The 27,947-nt window shown below is 35.3% G+C and overlaps 1 protein-coding gene across 1 annotated transcript in view; it reads left to right on the forward strand.

Annotated features, from left to right (window-relative positions):
• Nucleotides 1-12,884: 12,884 nt before the first annotated feature.
• Nucleotides 12,885-27,947, forward strand: part of LOC113706091 (uncharacterized) — a 32,611-nt gene continuing 17,548 nt past the window's right edge. Inside the window, exon 1 of the mRNA XM_027227980.1 lies at nt 12,885-12,922. Within this exon, the coding sequence (XP_027083781.1) occupies nt 12,885-12,922 (38 nt within the window). The remainder of the gene's footprint in view (nt 12,923-27,947) is intronic.

Genomic DNA, 27,947 nt, shown 5'->3' on the forward strand with positions numbered 1-27,947 from the left:
CATGGGTTTTTCTCAACGGAGATGAACTAAGTCTATACTTCTAGTCAAGGAACAACAGAGGATTTAGTTCGACTTAAATTGTGAGATCTAATTGATTTTAGTTTTCCTATTATTTTCTGGTATTCGTATATTTCCTACTTTATTTTCTTATGGTTGTTATATTATTTAATTTTTCTGGGCCCGAATGTTAGATTAATTCAATAACCTAGAGCCAATTAGAATAATTAAATCCGTAATTATTTGATTGTTCTAAATTAGTGGCAACTGGTATAATCGGGGTTATGTCAGGAAAATATACGGCTTAATTTGTAAGCAACCCTCGTATCGTATTGTTTAGTTAGAACAGAGTTTCTCTTAATGTTAAAGCAATTGTGAAATTTAATTTTACGGTCATACCTAGAATTATTTTCCAATTAGGGCAATAGCTAACGGTCGTATCTTAACTATCGATAATTACGGAGAAATTGATTGTCATCGCTTGTTTAACAATTATAACTTGTTTATCAGTTTATATGTGGAATTATTACTGTATCGATGATCAACTATGAGAACCATTACTGAAGTTGCTTCTTGATTAGAGCTGTCCAATACTATTTGAGTTATTACAATTTGCCATTTAATTTTTAGTTAATTGCAATATTCGATTAGCATAGTTTATTATTAATTTTCCTAAAATCCCCCCATAACTTGAACTTTAGTAGAAACGAATTACTCTCAATCCCTGTAGATTCGACCCTACTTGCCCTATATACAAATTAACAAGCTCTCGTGAATAAATTTTGGTATATCGGATTTAGCAAACTCTTCGGAGTCAGGGTGAATCTAGTAACCCATTGCATATCCAAAATCCCTGCTCCAATACTAGAATTGACTCAAAACTACTTTTGTTGGCAACTAAGATTATCATTATTATTATTGCACAAGCATCAACAACCTGTCATTGAACAATAAAGTCCATGAAGCCAGGTAAAACTTAGAATTAATAACAAAGTTCTTTTCATTTTCTTTTTTTTTTTTTGTTCATCAATAAAGAGAGGGTCAGTTTGTAGTCACAATCCTACTGTTTTAAATCTTGAAACATGCATTAATTATCCACTAAATCGTAAGCTCATCCTCATTTAGCAAACAACTCCGCATTCTGCAGTAAGGTCAAAGCAGAAATTCTTTCCAAGTAACGTATCACTGCTAGAGAGGTTTTTCTTCCGAATTTTGATGTATTTTTTTAAAGGTTATGACTCTTTTCCCCAATGATGATGATGATGATGATAGTAATAACCCTGCAATGAATTCAAACACGGTAGTATTTGGTCACAAGTTGTTGGCTTGTCAAACCAACAAAAATAAAAATTTCTACTCTAATAATATGAATTTGAGTGCAGCGGTGAGTAGGGTCGTATTCACAGGGACTGGATGATTTATTTCTTTGTGAAGATAATAAATAAAAGAAGATAATAAATAAAAAAGGGGGATTATGAGAAATTAACTAAATAGCTCACTTGAATAAAAATAAAGACAGTAGCACAAAATTAAATAAAATTAAACCAATAAAAGGCAATACTCTAGTCGAAGGTCTAATCTCCACTTTGGTTCATTTAATTGATCATCGAAGCAAAGGAGAAATCAATTATTTATAAATAAACTGGTTATGGTTGTCAACAAGCTCTGACAACCTGTCTCTCCTTACTGTTTCGATAACCACAAGAAGTTCTGTGGCTATTTCTCTTGCCAATTAAGCAACCCTAAACAAGCTCTTAGGATTTAACCTATTGACAGCATTAATAATTAGAGAAGCTACCAATTCTAACCAAAAAATACACAAGCTTGGTTTATTTAAGTTAGATTATATATTCCCATAATATAAATTCAAAAGTCTCTTCTACAATCAAATTATATCACGCGCCACAGATACTAAAACCATCAAACAATTACGGATTTGATATTTTAGATGGCAATAGACTATTTCGACAATTAAATATTGATCAGGTATTTAACTGTAGAAAATAATAATAAACATAAATGAACAGAGAATATATAAATACTCATAAATAAATGAAGTAAACAAATCAAATTAGATCTCACAGTATTGTTGAACCAAAGTTTCAATTATCCTTCAACTAGAAAAGAAACTAGCCGCTCCTCATGGTGGATTTGCAACTAAAACTAAATTAGGGTTTATTGTTTTTTGAAGAGAAAAAGAAGAAAAGGAATCCAAGCTTTTTAAAGCCGAGAGCCTGTGTCCCCTTTTTTTCCTCCTACTAATAAGGAAAGGATTTCTTATCCTTTCTAACTTCCTACCGAAGGTCAACTACCCAATTAAAACATATCAATTAGTTTTCAAAGTACATTAAGTCATAACCAATTAGGATCTCCAATTTCGTGACTAATATGGACAACTGAGAGACGTATTTGATTTCTCAATCAAACTGCTTGTTCATCTTTTGTCGCGTGAACTCTTGAATTCCTCGTAGTATAAGACGTGGTCACACTTTATAGATGTAGTCTTTTGGAATTTCATCTTTTGATTTGTCTTTTACTCCATTCTCACCAACAATTCCTAAAAATAACACCAAAATTCAAATATGAGTAAAATTCATCAATTAACACCATATTTTAGCAAAATAAAGGGGAAATTATTCACAAATTATATGCATAATTAGCCACTTAACAAATTTCCTCACACCTAAATAATGCTTGCCCTCAAGCATTCGCTACCCAAGAATCACAGTCAAGATGGCAAATATTTCATAACACAAGTATCATGTCTTCTCAATAATTTTATCAAAATCAGGATACACAAGATTCAACAGCCCTCACACGGATAATAGTGTATACACTCTAAACTCAAATATTTAAGGGACATTTAGCACTCTAATCAATTCCATGAAATGACATTATCATAAACTTGCTAATATATCATATTTTCACCACTTAAAATGAATTCAATGCAAAAATCAAAGAGTCTTTATAAGGGTTATAATAGGGCTTGGGTTAAGGGTTGAATAAAAGGGAATATTTTAGGTGTAAATATATCAAAGGAAATATCAATAATACTTTGCATGAAGTCAAACTTCTTTGTCATTCACATGTATGGCTAGTTTCAAAGCATGTCAATAACTTCTCCAAACTTGGCAGGTGCAAACCCAATTTAGGCATTGGCCCAACTACCACAAAACAACACAAGTGCACTTCACAACAAAATTTTTTTCAATATTTTTTTTGTATTTTTTTCATTTCTCTCTTTTTTTAAAAAAAAAATTCACAACATAACTACCACACTTGCCAACCATAAACGTACTTTTGGAACACATTTGAAATTTTCATGCAAGAATATTAATGTACTCTTTTGACACAAGGTTCAAATGAGAAGGTTCAAAAGAAATAGATTTAAGGTAACAAATTAGGTTATTAAACAAAGAAAAGGATTGAGACTCACACAGGGTTAACTATGGATAAACATAATTACGGACAGCATTTAGAAAGTTAAAGGGGTTAAACCTAATTGCCCTTATCATTTTAATGCTTTGAATTCAAGCGTGATCTCAACATGCATAACAAAACAAGTTCTAGAATGTCAAATCATGTGTGATATCACTCAACAAAAGAAGATAGAACAAAATATACTAAATTACTCATAAAGCCTAAAAACTCACAAAGTGATTAAAATTATGTCAAATCTCGCACATCCATTATTCAAATCAATTGCAAGAAAATAACATGCTCATGCTAGTAACATTACACTATTTATATTTGCATCTTCATTACTTTTCGTAAAATACAATAGAAGCTCCAAAACTAGATTTGAAAAATTTTTACGACAAATTTTCACAAAAAATTTTCACTAATTTTTTTCACTAGAAATATTCCCTCCCCCACACCTAAATCAGACATTGTTCTCAATGAATGAAACTTAAGTGCAAAAAGAAGAAAAGAGGACTTCCCTGATTATTGAACTGAACATTCGGGAGGAAATAAGTTGCTTAAAAATCAATATAGGTGAAGCATGTAGTGAGGTTCAACTTGGGATCGCAATATTGGAGGTTTTGTTGTAAGACGTGGGCACAATGCATAAGAAATAGTCTTCTGTCCATCAATCTTTAAAAGCACCAATTTGCATTTGACATAAAGCGTGGGCACGTCTTATAACAGTAGTTGATAATTTTAGTTATAACTTGTTAAGTGTTAGTCAATTGTGTGATAGAAATCTATTTGTGTTATTCAAAAAGCATGAATGTCTTGTTCTTGACTCAAAGTTCAATATTATCTTCAAAGAAAAAAGAGTAAATGACATTTATGTAGTTATTCTTGAAAATGTTGATTCATCTAACTTTAAATGTCTTAAAGTTGCAAATGAAGACCCTTGATTGTGGTATAGAAGTGTTTGTCATTTCAACATGGATTTGTTAAAAGATATTTCCAAAAAGGAACTTGTTAGAGGTTTGCCAAAAATTAGGTTTGAAAAGGACAAAATTTGTGATGCTTGTCAATTTGGAAAACAAGTTAAAATCTCTTTTAAACCCAAGAAGTGTGTTTCTATTTCAAAACCTTTGAAACTTTTATATCTTGATTTGTTTGGTCCTACACAAATTGCTAACTTGGGTGGTAAAAGATATTATTTGGTTATTGTTGACGATTATTCTAAATATACTTGGGTGATGTTTCTTGCTCACAAGGATGATGCTTTCAAAATTTTTGTTTCCTTATTTGCAAAAGTTCAAAATCCAATTGGGTTGAAAATTATTAAAATTAGAAGTGACAATAGCTCGGAATTTAAATTTTGTGATTTTTCAGAATTTTGTGATAACAATGGTATTACATATGAATTTTCGATTGCAAGAACTCCTCAACAAAATGGTGTTGTTGAAAGAAAGAATAGAACTCTTCAAGAAACCGCAAGAACCATATTAAGTGAATGCAACTTGTCAAAATATTTTTGGGCCAAAATAGTAAATACGGCTTGTTATGTAATGAATAGAGTTCTTTGGAGACCAATTTTGAACAAAACCTCTTATGAGTTAATGTTTGATAAAAAGTCAATTGTTTGATATTTCAAAATTTTTAGTTGTAAATGCTTTATTTTAAATATCAAGAAACAACTTATAAAATTTGATAAGAAATCTGATGAAGGCATTTTCTTAGGATATTGTGAAAACAAAAGAGGTTTTAGAATATATAATAGAAAGATTTTGTTATAGAAGAAGTCATACATGTCACATTTGATGAATCTAATGATGATATTTCCAAGAGTTATTGTGAGGATGATGATATAGGTGTTCAAGAAGGACTTAAGAAACTCACAATTCATTATCAAGACAATGCTCCACTAGAAGATAATTTGAAGGAAAATGATCCTCAAGAGAATCAAGTATTGAAAGAAAATGACAAGAATGTTGGTACACCTAAGGATCTTCCAAGAGTTTGGAAGTTTGTTCAAAACCATTCAAAGGAGCTTATTATTGGTGATCCATCCGAAAATGTTAGAACTCGTTCCTCCGCTAAGCATTTGATGGATAATTTTGCCTTAGTCTCACATTTTGAACCTAAAAATGTTGTTGATGTCTTGAAAGATGAAAATTGGATTTTAGCCATGGAAGAGGAGATAAATCAATTTGAGAGGAATAAGATTTGGACCCTAGTTGAAAGGCCTCAAAATCATCCTATTATTGGTACAAAATGAATTTTTAGAAATAAAATGAATGATAAAGGTGAAATTGTAAGAAATAAGGCTAGACTTGTAGTTAAGGGGTATGATCAAGAAGAAGGAATAGACTTTGATAAAACATTTGCTCCCGTAGCTAGACTAAAATCAATTAGAATGTTTTTGGCATTTGCATGTTTCAAGGATTTTAAATTATTTCAAATGGATGTTAAAAGTGCTTTCTTAAATGGTCTTATTGATCAAGAGGTTTATGTTAACCAACCTCCCGGTTTTGAAAATGAGACATTTTCAAATAATGTGTTTAAATTTTCAAAAGCCTTGTATGGATTAAAACAAGCTCCAAGTGCTTGGTATGAACGTTTAAATGATTTTTTGATTGAGAATGGTTTTAAAAGGGGGATTGTAGACACCACTATTTTCACCAAACAAAGTTTCAATGATCTTCTAATTGTACAAATATATGTTGATGTTATTATTTTTGGTGCTACTAATGAGTGTTTGTGCAAGAATTTTTTCACTATTATGCAAAATGAGTTTGAAATGAGCATGATGGGAAAGTTGAGTTTCTTATTTGGGCTCCAAGTGGTTCAAACTCGAGAAGGTTGTGAGAACCCGTAATCTTTCCATTTTCTAGGTTTTATTATATTTCCAGGTTTTCTTATTTTCAATGGTTTGTTTTCTGCACTTTCTGTATCCGGAAAATTTTCTAGATAATTTTTATGAGTAAATATAAGTTTTAGATGATTTTTCTAGCATTGGTGAGTTTTTAGAAAATTAAGAATAAATAGTGGACGTGGGACCCACTAGTGCGAAAAGTTCGGAAAAATTCGGCCAATAAGGTTAAGTTTCGGATACTGTGAAAAATTTATCGGGTGTTAAGAGATAAGTAGTGGGTGTGAAGTGATTGATGTGAGAGAGAAAAGAAAGATAGGAATGCATTTAATGAGGTGACAAGTGTCACATTCTCATTGGTTGGACTTTAAGAATTACTATTCACTTTCTTGACTTTTTTGACCAAAGGATTAAATATCAAAAAAATGCACAAAAATTGCCATTTTCTTACCTCTTATGGCCGGCCCTCTCTCAAGCTCAAGAAGGAAGAATTTCATCAACTCTCAAGCTTCCATATGGTTCAATCCACCAAAATAAATTGCCTATACTAGATTCTACTCCATATTATCCTTCCATTAGGTGTTAGTAAGTTGATTAGTGAAGTTTGTTTGAAGGTCTAAGGTGGCCAACATCCCTCTCTCTCTTGATTTCTTGGTAAGTGATGCTTGAAACACCCTACTACATCTAATAATGCTTATTTTGTGCTTAATGGGGGCATGAGAGAAGGAATATATGATTTGTTTCTTGATTTGGCTTGTTTTGGTGAAGTTTTTATTTTATTGGGAATTTTTCTGGTTTAATATGATCTTGATGTTGGGGGCTTGTATGATGAATTGTAATGGTTGGAAATGGCTCTAGTGGATGTGAAATGTGGTTAAATGCAATCAATTTTGGATTTGGTGTGAAATTTGAAAAGTTAGGGTTCTTGAACCCCAATTCTGTCCGGTTTTAGATCACTGGGTTAGAGGCCGAATTAGACTTTGCTCAAAACATGAAAGTTGTAGGTATTGATGTGTTTGAGGTGCCTGTAAAATTTCAGGGCATTTAGATTAGTGTAGAGTGAGTTATGACGAAATTACTGTAGCTGTTCTGCTTTGGACAGAATGCGAAAACTGCGATAGTAATTGGCCATTTTGACTGGAATTGGTTTGGATTCTGGAGTTGGTGTCTTCTGATGAAATGTAGCTGGATGTCTTAGCTAACTTATGCCTTTATAATTTCGGCATTTGGACTTGTATGGACTGAGATATACTGATTACAGTTTTTTGTGTTTTGTGAACCTGTTTTAGGAATTCTGGGTTAGTATTTGGCATATTTGACCTAGTTGTGTTACGAACTGGATTGAGTGGTCTTCTACATTATTGTAGCCCTGTTTCATAGCTTCGAAACGGTGGGTCTTACACCCCCATCCGATAACCGTAGAGAATTTGACGCCATTACCGCATAATGAGTGTAAAACAGTTTTCTATTTGGGGCCAAGACTAAGGCCATTTTCTGATTTCTGGTTTGCTATTATGCTTATATATGTATATGAAACCCTATTGGGGTTGTGATTGGCATGGCTTTATGAAACCCTATTGGTTGGCATGGTTTTAAGGCTTACTCTTATTCCGGTCATTTTCTAGCTAACTTTTGTACTTGTACTACTTTGAGCCTAGTGAACGGCTTTTGGGAATGAGATGACTTTTGTGTGAGGTGTTGGGACTGATTTGAGGAAATAATGAAGCCTTAATGGCTGGAAAAGTAAGAAATTTAGGGGAAGTGCTGCCCGATTTTCTAGGCCGTTTGGTTCTTTAAGTTGGATTTGCCTTTTGATGGAAATGAAGGGCTTTTGGGTTGTTTGCGCCTAGGTCTTGATGTTATCTTTTTGTTTTCAAGAAAATCATATTTTTGCACCCTTGCATTAGTATGTCTCACTTGTGCATTCCGTTTATTCGATTTTAGATATGAAACCTTCAATTGGTTTATTTTGATTATTTTAGGGTTTCTTGGCGATTAAGGCCAATCTGAAGTGAAACTTTTGAAGTTGAATCGGTGAGTGTACCACTGCCTGCTACCCTTTATGTGAAATATCTGAATATCTGAATACTTGACTTATGACTATTGAAGCCAAGTACTGCTTTGATAAAGTGGAGGCGAGGGTGTACTTTATCACACTCGTTCTCTGGTCTGTTCATATTCCAATTCTGAACGTCTATCTGAATCTGTTATCTGTATCTGTATCTGAAACTGTACTGAATCTGTTATCTGTATCTGAAACTGTATCTGTTCTGACGTCGTTTGGAAACTTGTGTCCAACGACCTTTCTGTGACCTATGAGCTCAAATCCTGTGGCTAAGTTATTCAAGTCGGGCCGGCAAGGGCCTGGACGATTAGATAACGAACCACGGTAGTCTGTTCGGGGATCTTTGGGTATTGAGACCCTTGGGTTCCGGTATACTCGAGTATTACCATTTCTGTTACTGATACGGTGAGCGGGCCCGGTAAAGGGGTGTTTGGTGGACGGAATTTGGAGTGAAGAGGGGTCTACGGACGCTTTGGTTCTATATACGTTGACGGAGGGTCAACCGGTCTGGATCAAGTACTGAGCTGGAAATTTGGCTCCTGAGAGCCACCCGTATCCTTCTGATTTGAATCAGTGGTTCCGTTGCTTTATATCTGGCATGTGTATCTGATTTGTTAAACATGAAATGCCATGATTTTATTGCTATCTGTTTGGTACCTCATTGAGCGCAAGCTCACCCCTTTCTGTTCCCTTTTGTTTTCCTTACAGGAAAATAATCACTTTTGGGAGCTCATACGTGTTGGTTGCCAAATTGAGCCATGTATATGTCTATTTTGAATAACTCATCTCATGAAACCCTAATGTGTATTGGGTTCATCTTCTGAATGGCAAACCGAATATGTGTATACCATATGTATAGTTTTGACATGCCAAGTGTGGTTGTAAATGTTGAATTGCTATGTATTACTGTTTGGTGGGTTCTCGGTTTCCCCTATTCCAGGCACTGTTCATCGTTTTCCTTTTGCTTATTATTTTGTTATTTTGGTTCTTGTGGCTTGTCCGAGCGCACTTTTGCATTTCCGAAACGTTTTAGAACGCGTGTAACCGCTCCGTAGTCCTGGCGAGAGTTGGGCAGGCAGTCCGCTAACCCCTTTGGTTCGCCTTAGGGGAAGGTGGGGTTGTTACAAAGGTACGTTCATCAATCAAGTTAATACACCAAAGAGCTGCTCAAAAGATTTGGAATGGAGCATTCAAAGCAAGTTGGAACACCTATGTGCACATCTACCAAACTTGACAAGGATGAAGAAGGTATAAAAGTTGATGAAAAGAAGTATAGAGGTATGATTGGTAGTTTACTTTATTTAACCTCAAGTAGATCTGATATTATGTTCACTGTTTGCTTGTGTGCTCGTTTTCAATTTTGTCCAAAAGAATCTCACTTGATTGCTGTGAAAAGAATCTTTAGATATTTGAAGGAAACTTTGAACTATGGTCTTTGGTATCCAAGATGTCATCAATTTCCTTTATGCGGTTTTTCGGATGCTGATTTTGGTAATTGTAGGATAGATAGAAAAAGTACAAGTAGTACATGTCACTTTCTTGCTAATTGCTTAGTGTCTTGGTTTAGTAAGAAACAAAATGTTATTTCCTTATCTACGGTCAAAGCGGAATATGTTGATGTTGGTGCATGTTATGCTCAATTGTTGCGGTGAAAAGTAACTTAAATGATTTTGGATTAGTGTATGACTGTGTGCCTATGTATTGTGATAATACAAGTGCCATAAATTTGACAAAAAATCCCATTCAATATTCTAAGACAAAACATATACATATAAAGTATCATTTCATTCGTGATCTTCTCCAAAAAGGTAAAATTTGTGTACAATATATTTGTTCAAAAGATCCAAGTGCTGATATTCTTACAAAAGCTCTACCACTTGATCAGTTTGTATTTTTTAGAACAAAATTGGGCGTTTTGGAAAAAATTTTCTAAAAAATTCTCTGGTCACACTTTATCGGACATCCGATACCTGATGAACGGACGTCCGACAGTGTTCTAAGCTATTTTTTCAGAAAAATTTGGTTCATACGATAGTGTCAGACGTTTCTTTTCGTTCAGCCATCCGACACTCAAAAGAGGCGTATTATAAACCAGTCCTCTCCTTCATCTAGTTCATTTTAAACCGTTGTATCAGACGCACCCTTTCCTCTTCTCCCACTTTCAAATTTCAAATTCACCTTTCCTCTGAACAAGTTCCAAGACATTGATTTCTCCAATACCATCATACCCCTTTTGCTCATTCATTGTCACTCATAACTTCCTCTAACTGCTAACCATTCCACCGATCCCAATTCTCAGCAAAAAATCTAGTCATTCAAAATTCACTCATTTTGCAAGATTCAAGCATACATTGTAGTCTTTACTGCAATCTTAGTCCATTTCATACATATTTTTATCACACTCTGCAACGAAAAACATCTTGCATATCATCATGGTTCGAGTGAGAGGAGGGTCTACTGGTACCGGACGCACTACCAGACTAAGAGATGAAGACATTGAAATTGTCGAGCCTTCCACCACAAAATCAACCAGAAAAGGGACTGAAACACGAGGTGGAAAAAAGAAACATTCTGCCAAAAAGACACGAACTGTTCCAACTGAGGAACAGCCAACTGTTTTGCCCGATATCAGTGATCATGAACAGCCATCTGTTGAGCCTTCTACCAGGAAATCACCAAAGATAAGGACTGATGTACCAACTGCTGCTCAATGCGGTGGAAAAAGGAAACGCCCTGCAAGAATGCAACCTGTTGCTCAAACTGAGGAAGAACCAACTCCATTGCCCAAGTTTATTGATGATGATGCCAGGAAGAGATTTGAATGGATTTCATAGAAGGGTTTCATCACTCAAAGGACCATTGTCCCTTTTGAATTCCGTAAGTTTGACCTTGAACCAATGCTTAAGCTCTTTGACTTCCAAAAATGGTCTCACATTCTGAACTTATCCAATACTTATTATCCTAATATGTTTCATCAGTTCTTTGCTAACCTTAGAAAGGGTAATTCTCACACTGACCTGGTCTCTCGTGTTAACTCAGTAGATATTGCATTCAATGCTGACATTGTTAATGCTATTTTAAATACCAAAATTAAAGATGGTTTTAAAGAAAAAAATTACAAATTTTTTCTCTTATGAAGAGTTTCCTTCTGCCTATCATCATTTTCATGTCAAAAAACTGATGACCTATTTTCAAACACATTTTCACACATCTGTTGAGGCAAAATTGGAGGATCTTACTCCTCAAAATCTGATCATATTTACAGTAATTTCAAATCTGTTGGTTCCTACTGATGGTCATAGGATTGATGCCAACAAAATGGAGCTTTACTTGTTTTATTGCTTTGTTGAGAAAGTTAGAATTGACTTTGGCTTTGTCATGTGCAAATTTTTGCTCAAAATCAGTAATGATAGCCGTAAGAAACTTTTCTATAGAAAATTTTTAACTCCAACCTTTGCTCATTTTAAGATTCCTTTCACTGGAGTGTTTCCAAAAGAGAGTGCATCCACCATCTTTTCAAAAGCTTATTTTAAAAGAAAAATCTGTAATTTTTTGATAGTCATTGGTGCTACAAGGAGTCTGTTTTGGAGTTTAGAACAAAAAGTCATCATGAAACTCCTGTCACTCCTAGACCTCCCAGAGATCAGTCTCAGTGTGTTTCACCATTTACCATCAATCCTAGAAAATCATCCACTCAGCTCTCTTCTTCTGATCATGAAGTCATCTTCTTACTTGAGAATCTCAAACAACGTATTCTCTTTCTTGAAGATGGTCTGATGATGACCATGTCACCTAAGCAACAAGCCACTTTCATAGACAAAAGAAATCTGCTTGTGCCTCCTGTCCCTCAAGAAGATAAAAATGTGCATCAAAGGGAGCCTGGGATTGAGCCAATTGATCCACAGGATAAAGGCCCACAAACTGAGTCCACTCCTGAAGTTCATGCCTCAAGTTCTCAACCACAAGATAAGGGTAAGGCTCCAGCAACTGAAGCCAGTGATGATGAGGATGAGGAAACTGAAGATGAAGTGGATCATGTTCAGTTTTGCCTTGCAAGAAGAAGGCCTGGATCTATCAAAATCACCATTTAGACACTTTTAGACATTTGCACTTCATTCTAGGATGACATTCTATACTAGACATTTGCATCTTTTGATATTTTCAAATACTCTGTACTAATAAATTCTGGTTAACTCTGTTGGTTTCTAGTTTATTTCCTAATATATAACTATTGATGGTTTTTGGTTACTTCCTTTGATATAATTTTTTTTGGGCTGATGAGTGCTGAATGATTGGTATATTCGTGATTGCTGGTTTCTGGTATCAATTCTCTATGCTTGTTGGCTGCATTTCTGATGTATTTGGTATATCAGATTGGATATTGGTTATGATTGTTGATGCTAGATTGATATTGAATATTGGATATTGGTATATCATATTGCCTCTCTGATATTGATGATGTTGGGTGATGTTGTTACACTCATCTTATGATGACAAAAAGAGGGAGAAATGGATATTGAGATCCGTTGCAATTTTGTGGATACTATATAAATGGTTAATGTGCATGGGCGAGTTATTTTGAGGCGAAGGTACTCTGGCTCTTAAAAACTTTTGGCACTTAAAATTTTTGATGCTATGAGTGAAGGGGAGTTTATGCCTTTTCTTTCTTTTTTTCTTTCCTCCATCAATTGTTTTGTCATTATCAAAAAGGGGGAGATTGTGAATCTTAGTCCCTAACTTTTGATGTTTACAAAATAAATGGATGATACTAATATCTCTTCAAGAAATACTTTCAACCATGACACAAATCAGATTCAAAGATCAAGTGCAAAATGAAAGAAACAAAGATTGCTGATAGATATCGGACGCTTGTGAAGACAGGACCGGACGTCCGAAGGAATTAAAATATTCCCTCTAACTCACTGACCTCGTTCGGACGCTAAGCATCAAAGCACCGGCCGTCCGATAAAGTTTGCGAAACTTCGGACGCAAAGCATTATAGGTGCCGGACGTTCGAAAGAACTGAAGAAAACTTCACAAAAAGATCATCTGCTTTCGGATGCAAATACCAGAGACACCGGACGTCCGATAGAATTAAAGAATTTTTTTCAAGCTCGCTGCCTAATGTCGGACGCGAATTTCAAATGGACCGGACGTCCGATACTCTCAACGGCTAGTAGACTCTTCAACTACCTTCTATCCGTTGGAAACATTAATAGGATACTTTTTGATCTCATATATATAGTGCATAGTCAACTACTCTAAAATGACTTTTGCACATTGAGAATATGAAAGATCAAGAATAGTTTTAGTAAGAAAATACTCTTAAAAAAAGATTTGTATTCTTAATTGTGTAAATTTCGTATAAACTTTTCTTGTGTGAGAAAAATACTTCAATAGTGTAGTTTGTGAGGGTTATCCGAGTGATTGTAAAACTTCCTAATTTGACCAAGTGTAGCTTGGGGCAAGGAGGAAGTAATCCTTCCTTTGTACACAAAGATTGGTTGTATTTGATCAACTTGAAGAAACTTGTTCTACAAAGTGATACTCAAGCTCAAGAGGAGCTTGGAAGTAAATTGGTTTGCTATTTCTTCCTTATTACTTATTCTCTTGTGAACATTAATTGCTCATCTCTTCTACCCACATGCAATCTTGCTTTCTTATTAATTGTTCCATTGAGTGGTTATCTAGAAAAGAGGGTAAATTTTATATTGAGTCAAAAAATGTCTCATAATCCGATTAGTTTTCAAATTACCTAATTCACCCCTTCTTAGGTTGTCTTCGATCCTTACAGCTTCTTTGCTAAATTTTGACCGTCCTAACATTTTTGAAACAGAAAAATAATTGATGAAGACTAACATTATTTATTGTAGCATATATGGTTGACTTAAGGCTGCCTGGTGACACAATGGTCTGCAGCTGCTTGATCAACCATCAAGGGCAACGCAACCAAGTAATGACTCAATGACCCCTAACATTATGAAGTCCAGGCTGGCACTCCCTCCGCATCATATATTTGTTATCCAGGGGCTTCTTTGTTGAATTTTGATGGCCCTAAGATTTTTGAAACGAAAAAATAATTGATGATGACTAACATTATTTATTGTAGCATACTAGTTTTCGGGTGCCACGCAAAGGCGTGGCAATGCCCAGGTTTAAGTTTAGCATGTATAATTTAGGGTTCTATTTATAATGCAATGCATGTAATGGTTTCCAAATGGAAACTCATATGCATGTGGTGCGAATATTTGTCGATAATATGATATATCTGTCATTGAATCTGGAGTAAACATACTTACAGGAGAGATAATTAATTGTATTAGGTTTGTCATGCCAAAATGGATATTAATTAGTTTTTGTTTTTGTTTTTGCTGCTATAAAAGCGTAGGCTGTCTAGTTTGGAGAAGTTAGTTTTGGTTTTTTTCTTTTTTTTTTGCTTTGTGGTTTATTGTTATGGAATAGAATTTAGTATCTATCAATCAGTTGAATGACGGGTTTCGCAGTTGGGTAGAGACTATCTGTCCTGTAAATTGATTATTGTCAAAACGCAGATGTTGCAAATTTTGTAATTTGCCAAAATCTCTTGGAATGACCCCTGAAGGAGAGTTTTCTTCAAGGCCAAGGAGATATAGGTTGACAAAATTTCCAAACCCCTTTGGAATAGTTCCTGACAGTTGATATCCCCCCAGGAATAGTTTTTTGAGTTGATTTGAGAGATTGGCCATGACTCTAGGTATATCACCTCCAAAATTATTGTAACTCATGGAAAGAATTCTTAGATTACTGCAGTTGGTCATATTGGCCTAATCAGCAACATCCCTCAGATCCCGACTCGAAGGAACTAACCGCCCAGCCCGTGGCATCCAGGGGTGCAGCTCCTCATGCTGGCCGAGCATGATACGGTTCTTTGCGTTGCCATTGTGATTAAGGAAATAAAGTTGCGCCTTTGCTAATAGCTATAGCTTTTGATGTAATGGTAAGCGCTTGATCCTGACAAGCGGTATCAGAACGTGGTTGCGGGTTCGAGTCTCCCTGGCTGTTGCTGGGGGAGGGATTGTTGGCCTAATTAGCAACATCCCTCAGATCCCGGATCGAAGGGACTAACCGCCCAGCCCATGGCACCCAGGGGTGCAGCCCCTCATGCTAGCCGAGCGTGGTACGGTGATTTGCACTGCCATTGTGGTTAAGGAAATAAAGTTGCGCCTTTGCTAATAGCTGTAACTTTTGGTGTAATGGTAAGCGCTTGATCCTGACAGGTCAGTGATGCAATAAAGTCCAAGTCTCCGGTAGAATTATTGTCGAAGAGATTGTGATAAAGATTAACTCTTTTAAGTCGTGTCAGATCTCCTAAATTAGCTGGAGTTTGGCCTGCGAACTTATTATAGGAAAGATCAAGTATCTCAAGCCCAGAAGCATTAATGATTGAAGTTGGAACGTTTCCATACAAGTTGTTCCCCCCTAACATACAACATTTGCAGATTTGGTAGGGTGAGGCCTATATATTGGTTTGGAGACTGCCACGGAAGGAATTGCCACCTACTGAAATCACAACAACAACTGAACTATTAAAGATAGAGGCTGGGATTATACCGGATAGATTATTTTCTACAGCTCCTAATCCGGCAAACCATTTTAAGAGCCCCATCTCTATGGGCAGATTTCCCTCCAGATTGTTGAAGTCGAAAGTGAGTGTAGTCAGCGATGATAAAATCAATTTCACTAACAGGAATTAAAGAATAAAGTTAGAAAAATATTGATTAAGGAATGGAAGAGATGTCACCGCATTTGGAGATTGTTCACTGGATTCATCCACTTGAACAATTTGATATTGGGGTTCCTTTTCTTGTACTTCAATTCCCTTTTCAACTGCATCTTTAGATTGTTCTTCGTAAGACTCTTGCAGTTCCATGTCATTTGTCAAGATAATTATACCCTCATCTTTTTCATGATCGAAAATAGTCGTTGAGGGCAATTCTTCACTCATTCAAGAAGTCAATTGTGTTATCCTATATGTCAATTGATCCATTTGATCTACCAGGTTACGCATGCTCGCTTGTGTTTCCTGATGAAAATTTATTGTCACCTGTTGAAGTAGATGTGTCTCCTGTTGAAGTTGAGCGTGTGAGGATCCGAAAATTTTCTCATTTTTGTCAAATATTACTGGTTTATTTAAATAGTTATTCACACTTTTTCTCCGAATTATTTAATTCGACTACTTAAAATCCATTTATATGAAAAAACGCCTCTCTTATGTTTTTAAAGCGTTTTGTTAGAAAATTTACTTTTCGAAAACTCGTTTAGTTCGGAACAACGAGTGCACGTTTTTCGAGACTATATTTGAATCGAGAGTGTATTAATTTTGGAGAAGTAAGAATGATCAATAGTAGATTAAGAAAAATTAATTGGAGATTTGAGGAATTAAAACTCGACATATGTGAGGACTTGCAAAATTTCCTATTTTAAACCCTTATTACTAGCTTATTTCAATATTTAATTGCCCGTTTGCCTCGAATATTTTATTTCAACCTCTTTATACTCAATTACATGGTACTATAACTTAATTATATTTTTAAAGTGACTCGTTTCAAAATTTAATTTTTGGAAACTCATTAATTGAAAATAGTGAATACGCGATTTGGAGTAAATAATTGATTCAAGGATACAATATGTTTGAAAAATTGGAAACTTGTACATTAGTCTCAAAATAGGTATTTTTATGTTTAAGTGCTCAATTATTAGTTAGTAATAATATCATTATAAGGATTTCTTAGAAATTTCACTCTATCACGTATAAATCGGAAGTACGCGTTTTCGTGTGCGCATTTAATTAAGGGCCTTTAGACCATTATTTTGGGACTACTAAGTGTGAATAATGATGATATGATTGGAAGTGCATTAGAGGTTTAGTGCACTAGTGAAATAAACTTGAGAGGAATCGAGCACAAAACGCGCGCGTACGCGCAAGAGAGAGAGTTGACTTTTAGGACAAATCTTGGCCACAAATTCTCAAGCTTCCTTAAGAAGCTACAACACTCTCTACACTCTCATTTCCCTCTCTCATTCCAGCAGCCAAGGAGGAAGGAAGAATAACTCCAAGCTTCCAAATTTTTCCTCTTCATTTCTTGCACAAAAACATCACCAAATCACACAAAAATTGAACTACACATAGCTTAACCCTTGGAGTTTGTATCTAGCTAAGAAAGAGGGGCTGTTTTCACGAATTTCTTGGACCAAGAGGGGACTGAAAATTCTTTCCTTGTGCATCTAAGAAGGTGAGCCCGATCAACTCTCCAAATCTTGCTTCATGGAAGTAGTAATGCACGTTTAAGCCCTTGCATGTTTATGGGTAGTTTGTTTGTGATGAAAAATTGGTTGTGTGGGCTCTATGAACTCCCACCTTGGATATATGGACTGATTTGTGGTGTTTTGATGGTAATAATATTTATTTAGTACTTAAACTAGTGGATTAATGTTGAATTGTTGATAGAAACTTAAGTATGGTGCATTGACCAAAAGTGACCGTTTTGCCCCTGCTTTGTTCGAGCACTTTGGTGTGAAATTTTGAAAATCTAATGGCTTGTTTATATTGTTTACATGTTATATTGATTGTGTAAAAAGTTTCATGGAAAAATAACATGATTTGGTTGGTTAAATGAAGTGATTTCCAAAGTTTAGAAACTAGAAAATGATTCCCGTCACTAAGCAGATAGTCATCTTTTTTCGGCTATAATTCATCGCTCCGATGTCGGAATCGAGTTCCGTTTATGGCACTGGAAACTAGACATTCCCAGCTTTCATTTATATAAAATGCACATTCTGGTTCCACTCGAGTGAGCCAAACCATTCGTTTGAAAATTGCTATCCTGTTTCGTTTGTCACTGGGAGGCAGATTATGAACTGCAATTTGATGCTCACGTATGAGATAGTTATGGATAGATTTTGAAAATGGTTTCTTCTGAGAAAATGTAACCTTATGAATCTATTTTTCAACGCCACCAACCATGCTCAATTCTGATTTGAATTGAGTGATTTATGATCAAAATTCGAAACTGGTTTTGTGAAGGAAAACCATGCATTTGGATAGATTTGAAACTGACGATGCTTTGGGACTTGTTATCCGAAACTTGTTGGTGTAAATCACCTATCAAATGTACCTTGGGCATATTTTAGACATTATCTACTGGAATGGACCATATTTGAGATGTTTCTTGGCTAAATGTTTGAAAACGGCAAAACGAAAATTCAAAGGCAGCTTAGCCTTGGAACTTCTTGTGATTTCAACGGTCTCGTTAACTGATTTTCCGTACATATTTTTTCTATAAAATTTGGCAAGGGAGTGGCCCTTATATGGTAGTATATTCATGCTAAATTTGGTGCCATTCCGAGTCTATTTCGTTGCTCAACTAAACTTCCAAAGTTCATGATTTGAGTTGGAAAACCCTTGATTAACAAGGAAATTTTAGTAAATTTGAGCTACCATATCTTGGTGCTCAAAACTCCGAATCTTGTTCCGTTTGTTTGTTTTAAACTTGGATTACAACTATAATAGAGTTCCAAATTTCAGAAGTTAGTTCGGATCAAGTGAATTTTACCAAATTTTCAAATTTGGCCAAAAATCAACTTAAATCTGCCTTATGAACCAAAACAGTGATTTTGAGCTTTTTTTTTAAATGTTTTCCATTTGGAATCCTAGAAAAGTGTATTCTAAGGACTTTTAATACTTTCTAAGAGGTTTCCAACGGTACTAAGTTTTCCAATTTTGGACTTGTAGAGAGTGAGATACAATTTTTCAAAGTAAGTGTTACAAATCTGAAAATTTCGAAACTAAAAGGAAATGGAGTTGTTCAAACTCTTTTTTCCCTTTTAATATCACTTGATCGTTTGACACTCGATTTTAAGGATGTAAATCAGATTTTGCTTGTGTTTTAAACCTTCACTTTTGAGCCTCAATTTACAAATAATTAAGGCTCATTCTCGTGAAATTTTCTTAAATTGTACAAGAGTGCAATCTTCCTTATTAATTGGGGTTTATAAGTGATAGTTTATTATTAAATGCTCAGGCGCTCAAGAGGACCTTCCAGAGGATCCCATGGGAGACACCTAAACCATAATTTGAACTTGCTACTTGAATCACTCGGTGAGTGTCAAATGCATGAATTTGTTGCTAAGTGTTTACTGCTTCTTATTCTTTATTTGAATTTGGAAATTTAGAAATGAGTGTGTACTTTACCGTACTCGTTCTCTTTCAAATGAAATTATATTCAAATTTTGCTATGTGAATTCAATTCGACTTGTATGTAGTAATGTGGATATGATTCGTATATATGATTCGTATTTGTGATTTCTAGTCGGAATCGTCGATTTGAGCGTTGCTCATCGACTTATATTCGTATTCGTATTCGTATTCGTATTCATATTCGGGAGACGCCCAAACTCGTTGGTTAACTTTGCAAATCGAGCCAGCATGGGCTTGGTTGATAAGCTTAGCCAACCATGAGATATTCGTAGAGCATGATCTATTGGAGAGATCTTGCTCGGCATTACTCGTGCAGTATTGCCATGTTATACTCTAGTATTATCAAAACTTTGATGAGCGGGCCCGGTAAGGGGGTGTAACGGTGACGGGATTCGAAGAAAAATGGTGTATCTACGGATTTGATACTTATGTGGTTGATGGAGTGTCAACATGAGCTGTGATCAAGACTTTGATTCGACTACGTGGAATTTAGCTCTTGAGAGCTACAGTATCCTTGAATTGTTTCTGTTTATTTTCCTATTCGAAGTGTGAATTATTCGAACTTGATAGCTTTACCTACAATGTAATTGTTGTTGCTACTTGGATTATGTGTTTGCATGTGTGTTTTCTTGGCCTCACTGAGTATTGGCTCATCCCATTAGTTTGTTTTCCTTAACAGGAACCCGATTGGAAGGAGTTGAGCAAATGCCGACTTGAGGCACTTTTGTATTAGTGTTTTAATTATAACCGGCTAGACACTTTTGGATGTCGTAGATTTTGGGGAAGTGATTGTAAAATTGAATTTGTGATGTAAGATCGGATATTTATGTATGGAAATAACCTCGTACTTTTATTCCGACTTTCATTGTTAGTATTAGACTAGGTTTGAATTGGTTTTGTCTCGAGTTCTGGCGAGAGTTGGGCAGGCGTCTCGCGGATACCCTTGGATTCGCCCTTGGGAGAAATGGGGGCGTCACAATGTGTCTCCTGTTGAAGTAGATATGTGTTACTAGCTAGTGATTCAACTATTTCTTCAAGAGACATACCTGACATGGGTGACGGTTCTTGAGACTCTAGCTGTTGAAAATCTATTGTTCTTTGTTCATAATTGGAATTGGAATCATCCCACCATCCTTACTCATACCCGTTTGAATAAGGGTCATACCACATTTGATATTGAGGTGAAAAATCTTCAAAAGTATCGATTGGAGCACTTAGACCGTCTTGAAATGTATGACATATGTCGCTTGAATGATCTGAGGCAAAATAAGTTTCACAATTTGCAGCAGCCCATTGATCATTAGAAAAAGCACAAGCCTCATAACCCCTTTTAGAAATAAAATCCAATCTATCACCAAAATACGGAATGTTAGCAGCCATAAACTATATATAAAAAAATAAGAGAAAAATAAAAAAGATGAACTCAAAAAGAAACAAATTAATCAGGCACCAGTCCCCGGCAACGGCGCCAAAAATTGACAGGTGCCGAACCTGTGCAATAATAATAAATAAAACCTAACTATCACTTGAAGCAGTCAATAATCAATTCTAGTACTAGAGCAGGGACTTTAGCTATGCAATGGATTACTTGATTCACCCTGTCCCCGAAGAGTTTGCTTAATCCGATATACCTGAATTAATTATTTAACTGAATTCACTAACTAGTAGACAGTGGTAAACAGGGTCGTCTCCTCAGGGACTAGCGAGAAATTTGTTTCTTTTCAAGTCAAAATTAATGGGGGGTTTTGGGATCAAATGCCAACTAAGTAAATTAAATGCAGAAAATAATTAGAGAAACTCTAGCCAAGGGTACACTTCAGAAATGGTTCATGTACTGATCATCGATTCGCAGATAACTCCAACATTTATTAATAGATTAGTTATAGTTGTCATGCACGCGATAAACAACCAACCTTTCCTTAATTTCTCGATAGTTAAGATACGACCATTAACTATTTCTCTAACCCAGAAACAATCCTAGGTACGACCGTAGGATTCAATTTCTAGACTGTATTAATAATTAGAAATGCCCAATCCTAACTAATAAACACGCTCCGAGGGTTTATTTAAGTTAGATCGTATGTTCCCCTGACATAAACCCAATTACGCCAGTTGCTACTGAGATAGAGATAACGAACAATTACGGATTCAATTACCCCTATTTAACAAAATAGCCTATATGAATAATTAATTATTGCGCACTAACCAATCATATACAAGGCCATAGCAATTAAAAGCAGGGAACATATAAATATCAATAAATAAAGGAAGTAGTTAAAAATGGTTTAGATCTCATAGTAATTGTTGAACCAATTCGTCAGTTGCCCTCTTGACTAGAATTAGGGATTTAGTTCCCCATTAGTGAACAGGCCATGCGAACGCAGTTGACAGGGGCCGCCAATTCTTGCGTTGAGAATCGGTCAACCGAAGAGAATTAGAAAAGAGCGAGAAGAATCGGTCTTCAGTTGTTTCTCACAAAGCAAAGAAATTGTCTGATGCTCTCTCCATTAATTCGGTCAAAACGAAAGAGTAAAATAAGTGCCAAAATAGTCAACAATGGTGGCTTTTTGTCTCTGGCTCCCTTACAAAGCTATGGCCCCCCAAACTACCAAGCTAAAGGGATAATTAAATGTTCCCTGCTATGCCTTTGCGGCCCACATGATAGATACCTAATAGGAGAAGAAAACTACTAAGCAGAGCAGAGAGCCAAGCGGCTGCGTCGTCTCCTCTTCTTATTCCCTGGCCAAGTAGTAGTCACGTGAGATCCCTGGCTAAGTAGTAATCCCGCGGGATCCGGCTTCTTTTTTTCCTCCCCTTCGCTTTGTTTCCTATCAAGTACTAATATCTTGGCCTCCCCTAACTAAAGGCCCGCAAAAGAATAAAACTCCAATTCTAATTGAAAAGGGGAAAACCTCCTAAAATAATGCTAATTATTCTCTAATAAAACATCTAATAAAAGGTGGCAGTTTCCTAATCTTCAACCAATGCTCCACGTAGACTCCATCTTGAATCGGAACACTTGCGCTTGACAATCAACTCCAAGAAAATTACCTCTTTTTAGCACTTTTTACTCCAATGCCCTGCAATTAATATAAAACACCAAATATAAGTAGAATCCGACAATTAAAATAATATTTGGCTAAAAATCAAGGGAAAAATAATTATAAATTTAACAACAAATTATGACCTATCAATAAGTTACCAATGGAGGAGGGAATCTCCCCTATCAAATTGTTTACTAAACGAACAAGTCTTTTAAGCTTCTTGAAACTGCTTAGCTGATCGATTGGAATTTTCCCTTCTAGCTTGTTGTGATGTAGGCTAATATTTATAATCTCTAAGCAGTGGCTCAGGTTTACTAGGATTTTTCCTCCGAATGCATTATTTGACAGGTTCAAGACTCTTAGCCTGAAGAGGCGACCGAATTCTTGGGGAACCTCACCATGGAATTGATTCTCCCTAAGTTGGATGAACCTTATGAAGCTTAGATTTCCAACAACAGGAGATATAGGTCCGGACAAGAGCTTATCCCTTAAAGTTAAGGCCATGACCCTTTGATGTTGGGTACTACATGCGACTCCTTCCCAATGACAATGATGTTGTGAGTGGTTCCAGGATTTTAGCACTCCAAATGGATCATCAAATATCTGATTGATAGGTCGCAATTTTGTCATTAATTTTACAATTCTTTTTCTCTTATTATCTTACCAAATGTGCGTTAATTGGCGGATTCTATTCACTTTTAGAAATTTGAGCTGATCGCAGGGAATTGGAATAAAAAATGGTAAAAAGGTGCAAATTCCTCACTACATTTGCTATTTGGCACGGCCGCGTCATACTCAAGGCTTAGCGTGTCCAGGAAACTTGAGAATGACGCGTGATACCCAGCTGACAATTGGAAATGCAACATGGAGCTGCAAATATTTCATCAATTGATTGTTTGATTTGAATTGACAATAGTAGTTTAGCAAGAATGGAAAACTTACAAATTAGTAGATTTTTTTTCTTTTTGGTTGCGGCTGATTAGATATAGGTAGAAGTTAATTGAGACTAAGTCTCGACTTATCTTTTGAGAGGTTAGTCGCAACAAGCAAGGGAGAGACAGACTCGCTTTTGCTTTTCTTTTTCCATCGCATACTACTCCCTCAATCCATTGAAGGATGGCTCAAATTAATTTTGCAATTTCGTGTGAGGTTATTTCAACAGATGACAGGTTGTCGAGCATGTGCAATAATAAAAACCTAACTACCACAAAAAGCAGTCAACAATCAATTCTAGGTACTGGAGCAGGGACTCTGGATGTGCAATAGGTTACTTGATTTACCCTGGTTCCGAAGCGTTTCCTTAATCCAATATACCAGAATTGACTAACTGACAAAATTACTAACTAGTAGACAGTGGCAAGAAGGGTCGAATCTACACGGACTGAGGATAATTCATTTTTTCTAGGGTTCAGAGCATGGGGGGTTTTTGAAAAATATAAAATAACTAATTAACCAACTAATGAAACAACTAATAGAAATAAACAGAAATTAATCAATAACCAATATGACTCTAGTCAAATGTGCAACTTTTCAGACACGGTCCATTCAACTGATCATGGATACAAAGATAATTCAATTATTCATTATTAGATTGGTTATAGTTATTATACACGCGATAAACAACCAACCTTTCCTTACTTTTGACCGATAGTTAAGGTACGACCGTTAACTATTTCTCTAACCAAGAAATAACTCTAGGTACGACCGTAGGATTTAATTCCTTGATTGCATTAAGAATTAGAAAAGACCAACTCTAACCAACAAACACGTTACGAGGGTTTGTTTAAATTAGATCATATATTTCCCTAACATGAAACCAATCACGCTAGTCGCCACTGGTATTAATCAATTGAACAATTACGGATTCAATCACTTAATCTGGCAATAGATTATTAGGTTAATTCAAATATCGGGCCCTTGACATTCAAATAACATAACAATCATAAGAAGTTAAATCAGAAAACGTACAAATACCAATGAATAAAAGAAATAAGTAAAATAATTCGATCTCATAGATGTATGGAACCGCGTCTTCAAATTAACCCTTGACTAGAAAAGAAACTTAGTTGCGCATGGCCAATTGAAGCAATTCACACCATTTTTCCAAAGCCAGCGGCATAAGTCTTTGATAAGAGAAATACTAGAGAAAACTAAAGACTCCAAGGAAGAGCCCTATGGCTCCCCTCTTCGTATCCATCATGCAGGATCCGGCCTTCTCTTTTGGTATATGGTCTTGCTGAGCAAATCTTCACCGAACCCCTCCCTGCCAAATCCCTATTTTCTAGTAATAAGTTAACTAATGAATGAATGGTTTCCTATTATCACTCAATCTCTTCCTCACTAATCGGAAATAATGTCCAATACAAATAGGGAAGTTCCAGTACCTATAAAACTCGAAATTTGACTTGGATTGAGAAACTCCCCAATATCAATCCCGACTTTCTGGCCTTGAATGTGGGTTTCAAACGTACCACCATCAAATTAACTGAAAAATTGCCACTTTTAATTACGTTTTGCTCTTTTTTCTACAATTAGCACCATTAATCAAATATAAGTAAAATCCGACTGTTAAAACAATATTTGGCTAAAATCAAGGGAAGAATAATTATAAATTTAGCAACAAATTATGACCTATCAACAGAGATTAACTAAATCTCTTTTTCTAATTAAGGAACAACAGAGGATTTGGTTCAACTTAAATTGTGAGATCGAACTGATTTTACTTTTTCGTATTATTTTATGGTATTCGTATATTTCCTGCCTTATGTTCTTGTGATTGTTGTATTATTCAATTATCTTGAGATTTTAGACTAATTCAATAACCTAAAATCAATTAGAGTAATTAAATCCGTAATTATTTAATTATTTTAAATTAGTGGTAACTGGCATGATTGGATTTGTGTCAGAGAAATATACGGGTTAATTTTAAACAACCCTCGTAGCGTGTTGTTTGGTTAGAACAGGATTTCTCTAATTCGTAAAGCAATTGAAAAATTGAACTCTAAAGTTGTACCTAGGGTTATTTCGCAGTTAGGGTAATAGCTAATGGTCGTACCTTGGCTATCGACAATTTAAAGAGAAATGGACTATCATCGCTTGTTTGACAGTTATAACTTGTTTATCAGTTTATAAGTGGAATTATTATTGCATCGATGATCAATTAGGCGAACCATTTCCAATGTTGTTTCTTGACTAGAGCTTGTCCAATATTATTTGAGTCTTAATAATTTGTCATTTAACTTTTAGCTATTTATTATATTCATGTAGTACAGTTTATTGTCATTTTTATAAAATCTCCCATATCCTGAGTTCTAGAAGAAACTAAGTTCTCTAAATTCCTGTGGATTCGACCCTACTTACCACTAGATACAGAATTTGTATTCCATTTGAGCAGGTATTTATTATTGTATAGGCTCGACGACCTGTGACTGATTCTTGAATTCACGCAGAGCAAGACGATCAGTCTCATTTTGAAAGTGTTTAGAAGCTGAAACATGGCTTACTGAAAAGTCCATGGCAACTAACAGTATTAGAAAAATGTTTGCTAACGTCGATGATTGAAATTCGCACATGGTATTCGGAATTTGAATGAGCCGTGAACACCAAGGTGGATTAATTTGCAACAGCCTGATGATTGAATGATAAAAGTTTCTGTGGATTGGGGACATGTTTGAGCTGTGACAGATTCTTGTAGTTTTGCTTATATTAGCCCAAACCATTGTAACAAATGGGACTTAATTTTCTTGGTATATTTTCGACGAAAATGAACTAAAAACTTTGTTGTCAGAACTTAATACAGAAATGATCAGCAAGCTTCCACCACTTACAATTTACGCATACAGGATAGGATCGTGAATTACGTACTTTTCAATGGGGATTAATCTGAAGTGCCAGTTTCAAGGTTTTCTTAACAAGAGTCGAAAAAGGATGTCTTGTCCCATCTCTTAAATCTTAATGACTGTGGGCCGTTGTTCAGACTTGGTTGTACAAGTAAACTCCTCCGTAGCCGTCCTGCTGTTCCTTGTGATCATCTAACGGAGACGATGATTAACAGGAAGCCTTTCGATGTGTGCAATTCTAATCTTTCCAATTAACACAAACCACAAGATGGATAATAAATGTTGATGCAAGAATCTGTCAGTATTGGTAGCTGGAGTGGACAAATTTAAAAAAAAAAAAAAAAGGTTTTAATGGTGGCAATTGACTTTATAAAGCAGATCACAAATCTAACGCTATCATGGATGTTTATAAAGTTTTGGGGATAAAATTGTGCTAGAATTTTCATGTTAATTAATCATACCCATTTTGTTCGTAGCATGAAGGGTCATATTTTAATTCTTCAAGTCAGTTTCACTGGATTGTTTTCATGCATGATTTTCAATAATCTGCAAATATTCTGCAACTTTACAACATTTTCCTAACTGGCTCTACCATTATATTTGTGCCTCATGCATTTTAAGCATATCAGTGACCGACTTCTACCAATCCTCGTACATTTCACAATCAATACACAGGCAGCCTAACGTTTTTGTGTGAGGCCCGCTGTCAACTAGTTGTTAGTAACTTAGTATTATAATGGAGGTTGTTATCTTAGTTTATTTGTCACCATGACTCAAACGATGTTTTACTTTTGTAGCCTTTACCATTATTGATATTAATTCATATAGCTTACTGTTTGAAATGCAGTAAAATGAAGGGAGGGGCTAAATCCACACCATCTATGTTAAATCCACACCCTATGAATTTATTGGACAACAATGACCTTAGCGTTTAAGTTTATTTGATACTTTTTATAATTTAAAGAAACATATATTTACGTAACAAAAAATAGGAAAAACAAATGTCAGCATTGCAGTAGAGGTTATTTTCAAACATTTTACAAGTGCATAAGAATATCAATTTCTAATTTAATATCAATTTAGCTATCTAGAACTTTTCAATTATTAATAACAACGTAAATAGTAATGTCTATATTTTTCAATTCTACAAAATTAAAAGCTAAACAGATTTCAAGGTGGAATATGCAATATATTGACTTAATACAAACGTCTCCATTTGGTTACACTTGATTATGTGTAAGTGTTAAAAAAAAGTTTAACAAAATAAAGGTGGAAAGTCATAACAGAAAAGAGGAAAAGTATAAAGAAACTCTGGAGCAAAATAAATGTTGAAAAAATAGAAATTTCTATATAAAACTCACAATAAAGATTAAGGAGTGAATATTTTTCCTTTAAGAAAGATATTCCCATACAAAGTTTTGATTTGATGTTTAAAATCTAAGGGCATAAGAGCCTCTTCACATGTATAAGGTGTGGATTTAGTATGGAGGGGTGT

This window comes from Coffea arabica, chromosome 8c (assembly GCF_036785885.1).
Source record: "Coffea arabica cultivar ET-39 chromosome 8c, Coffea Arabica ET-39 HiFi, whole genome shotgun sequence".
Lineage (NCBI taxonomy): Eukaryota > Viridiplantae > Streptophyta > Magnoliopsida > Gentianales > Rubiaceae > Coffea > Coffea arabica.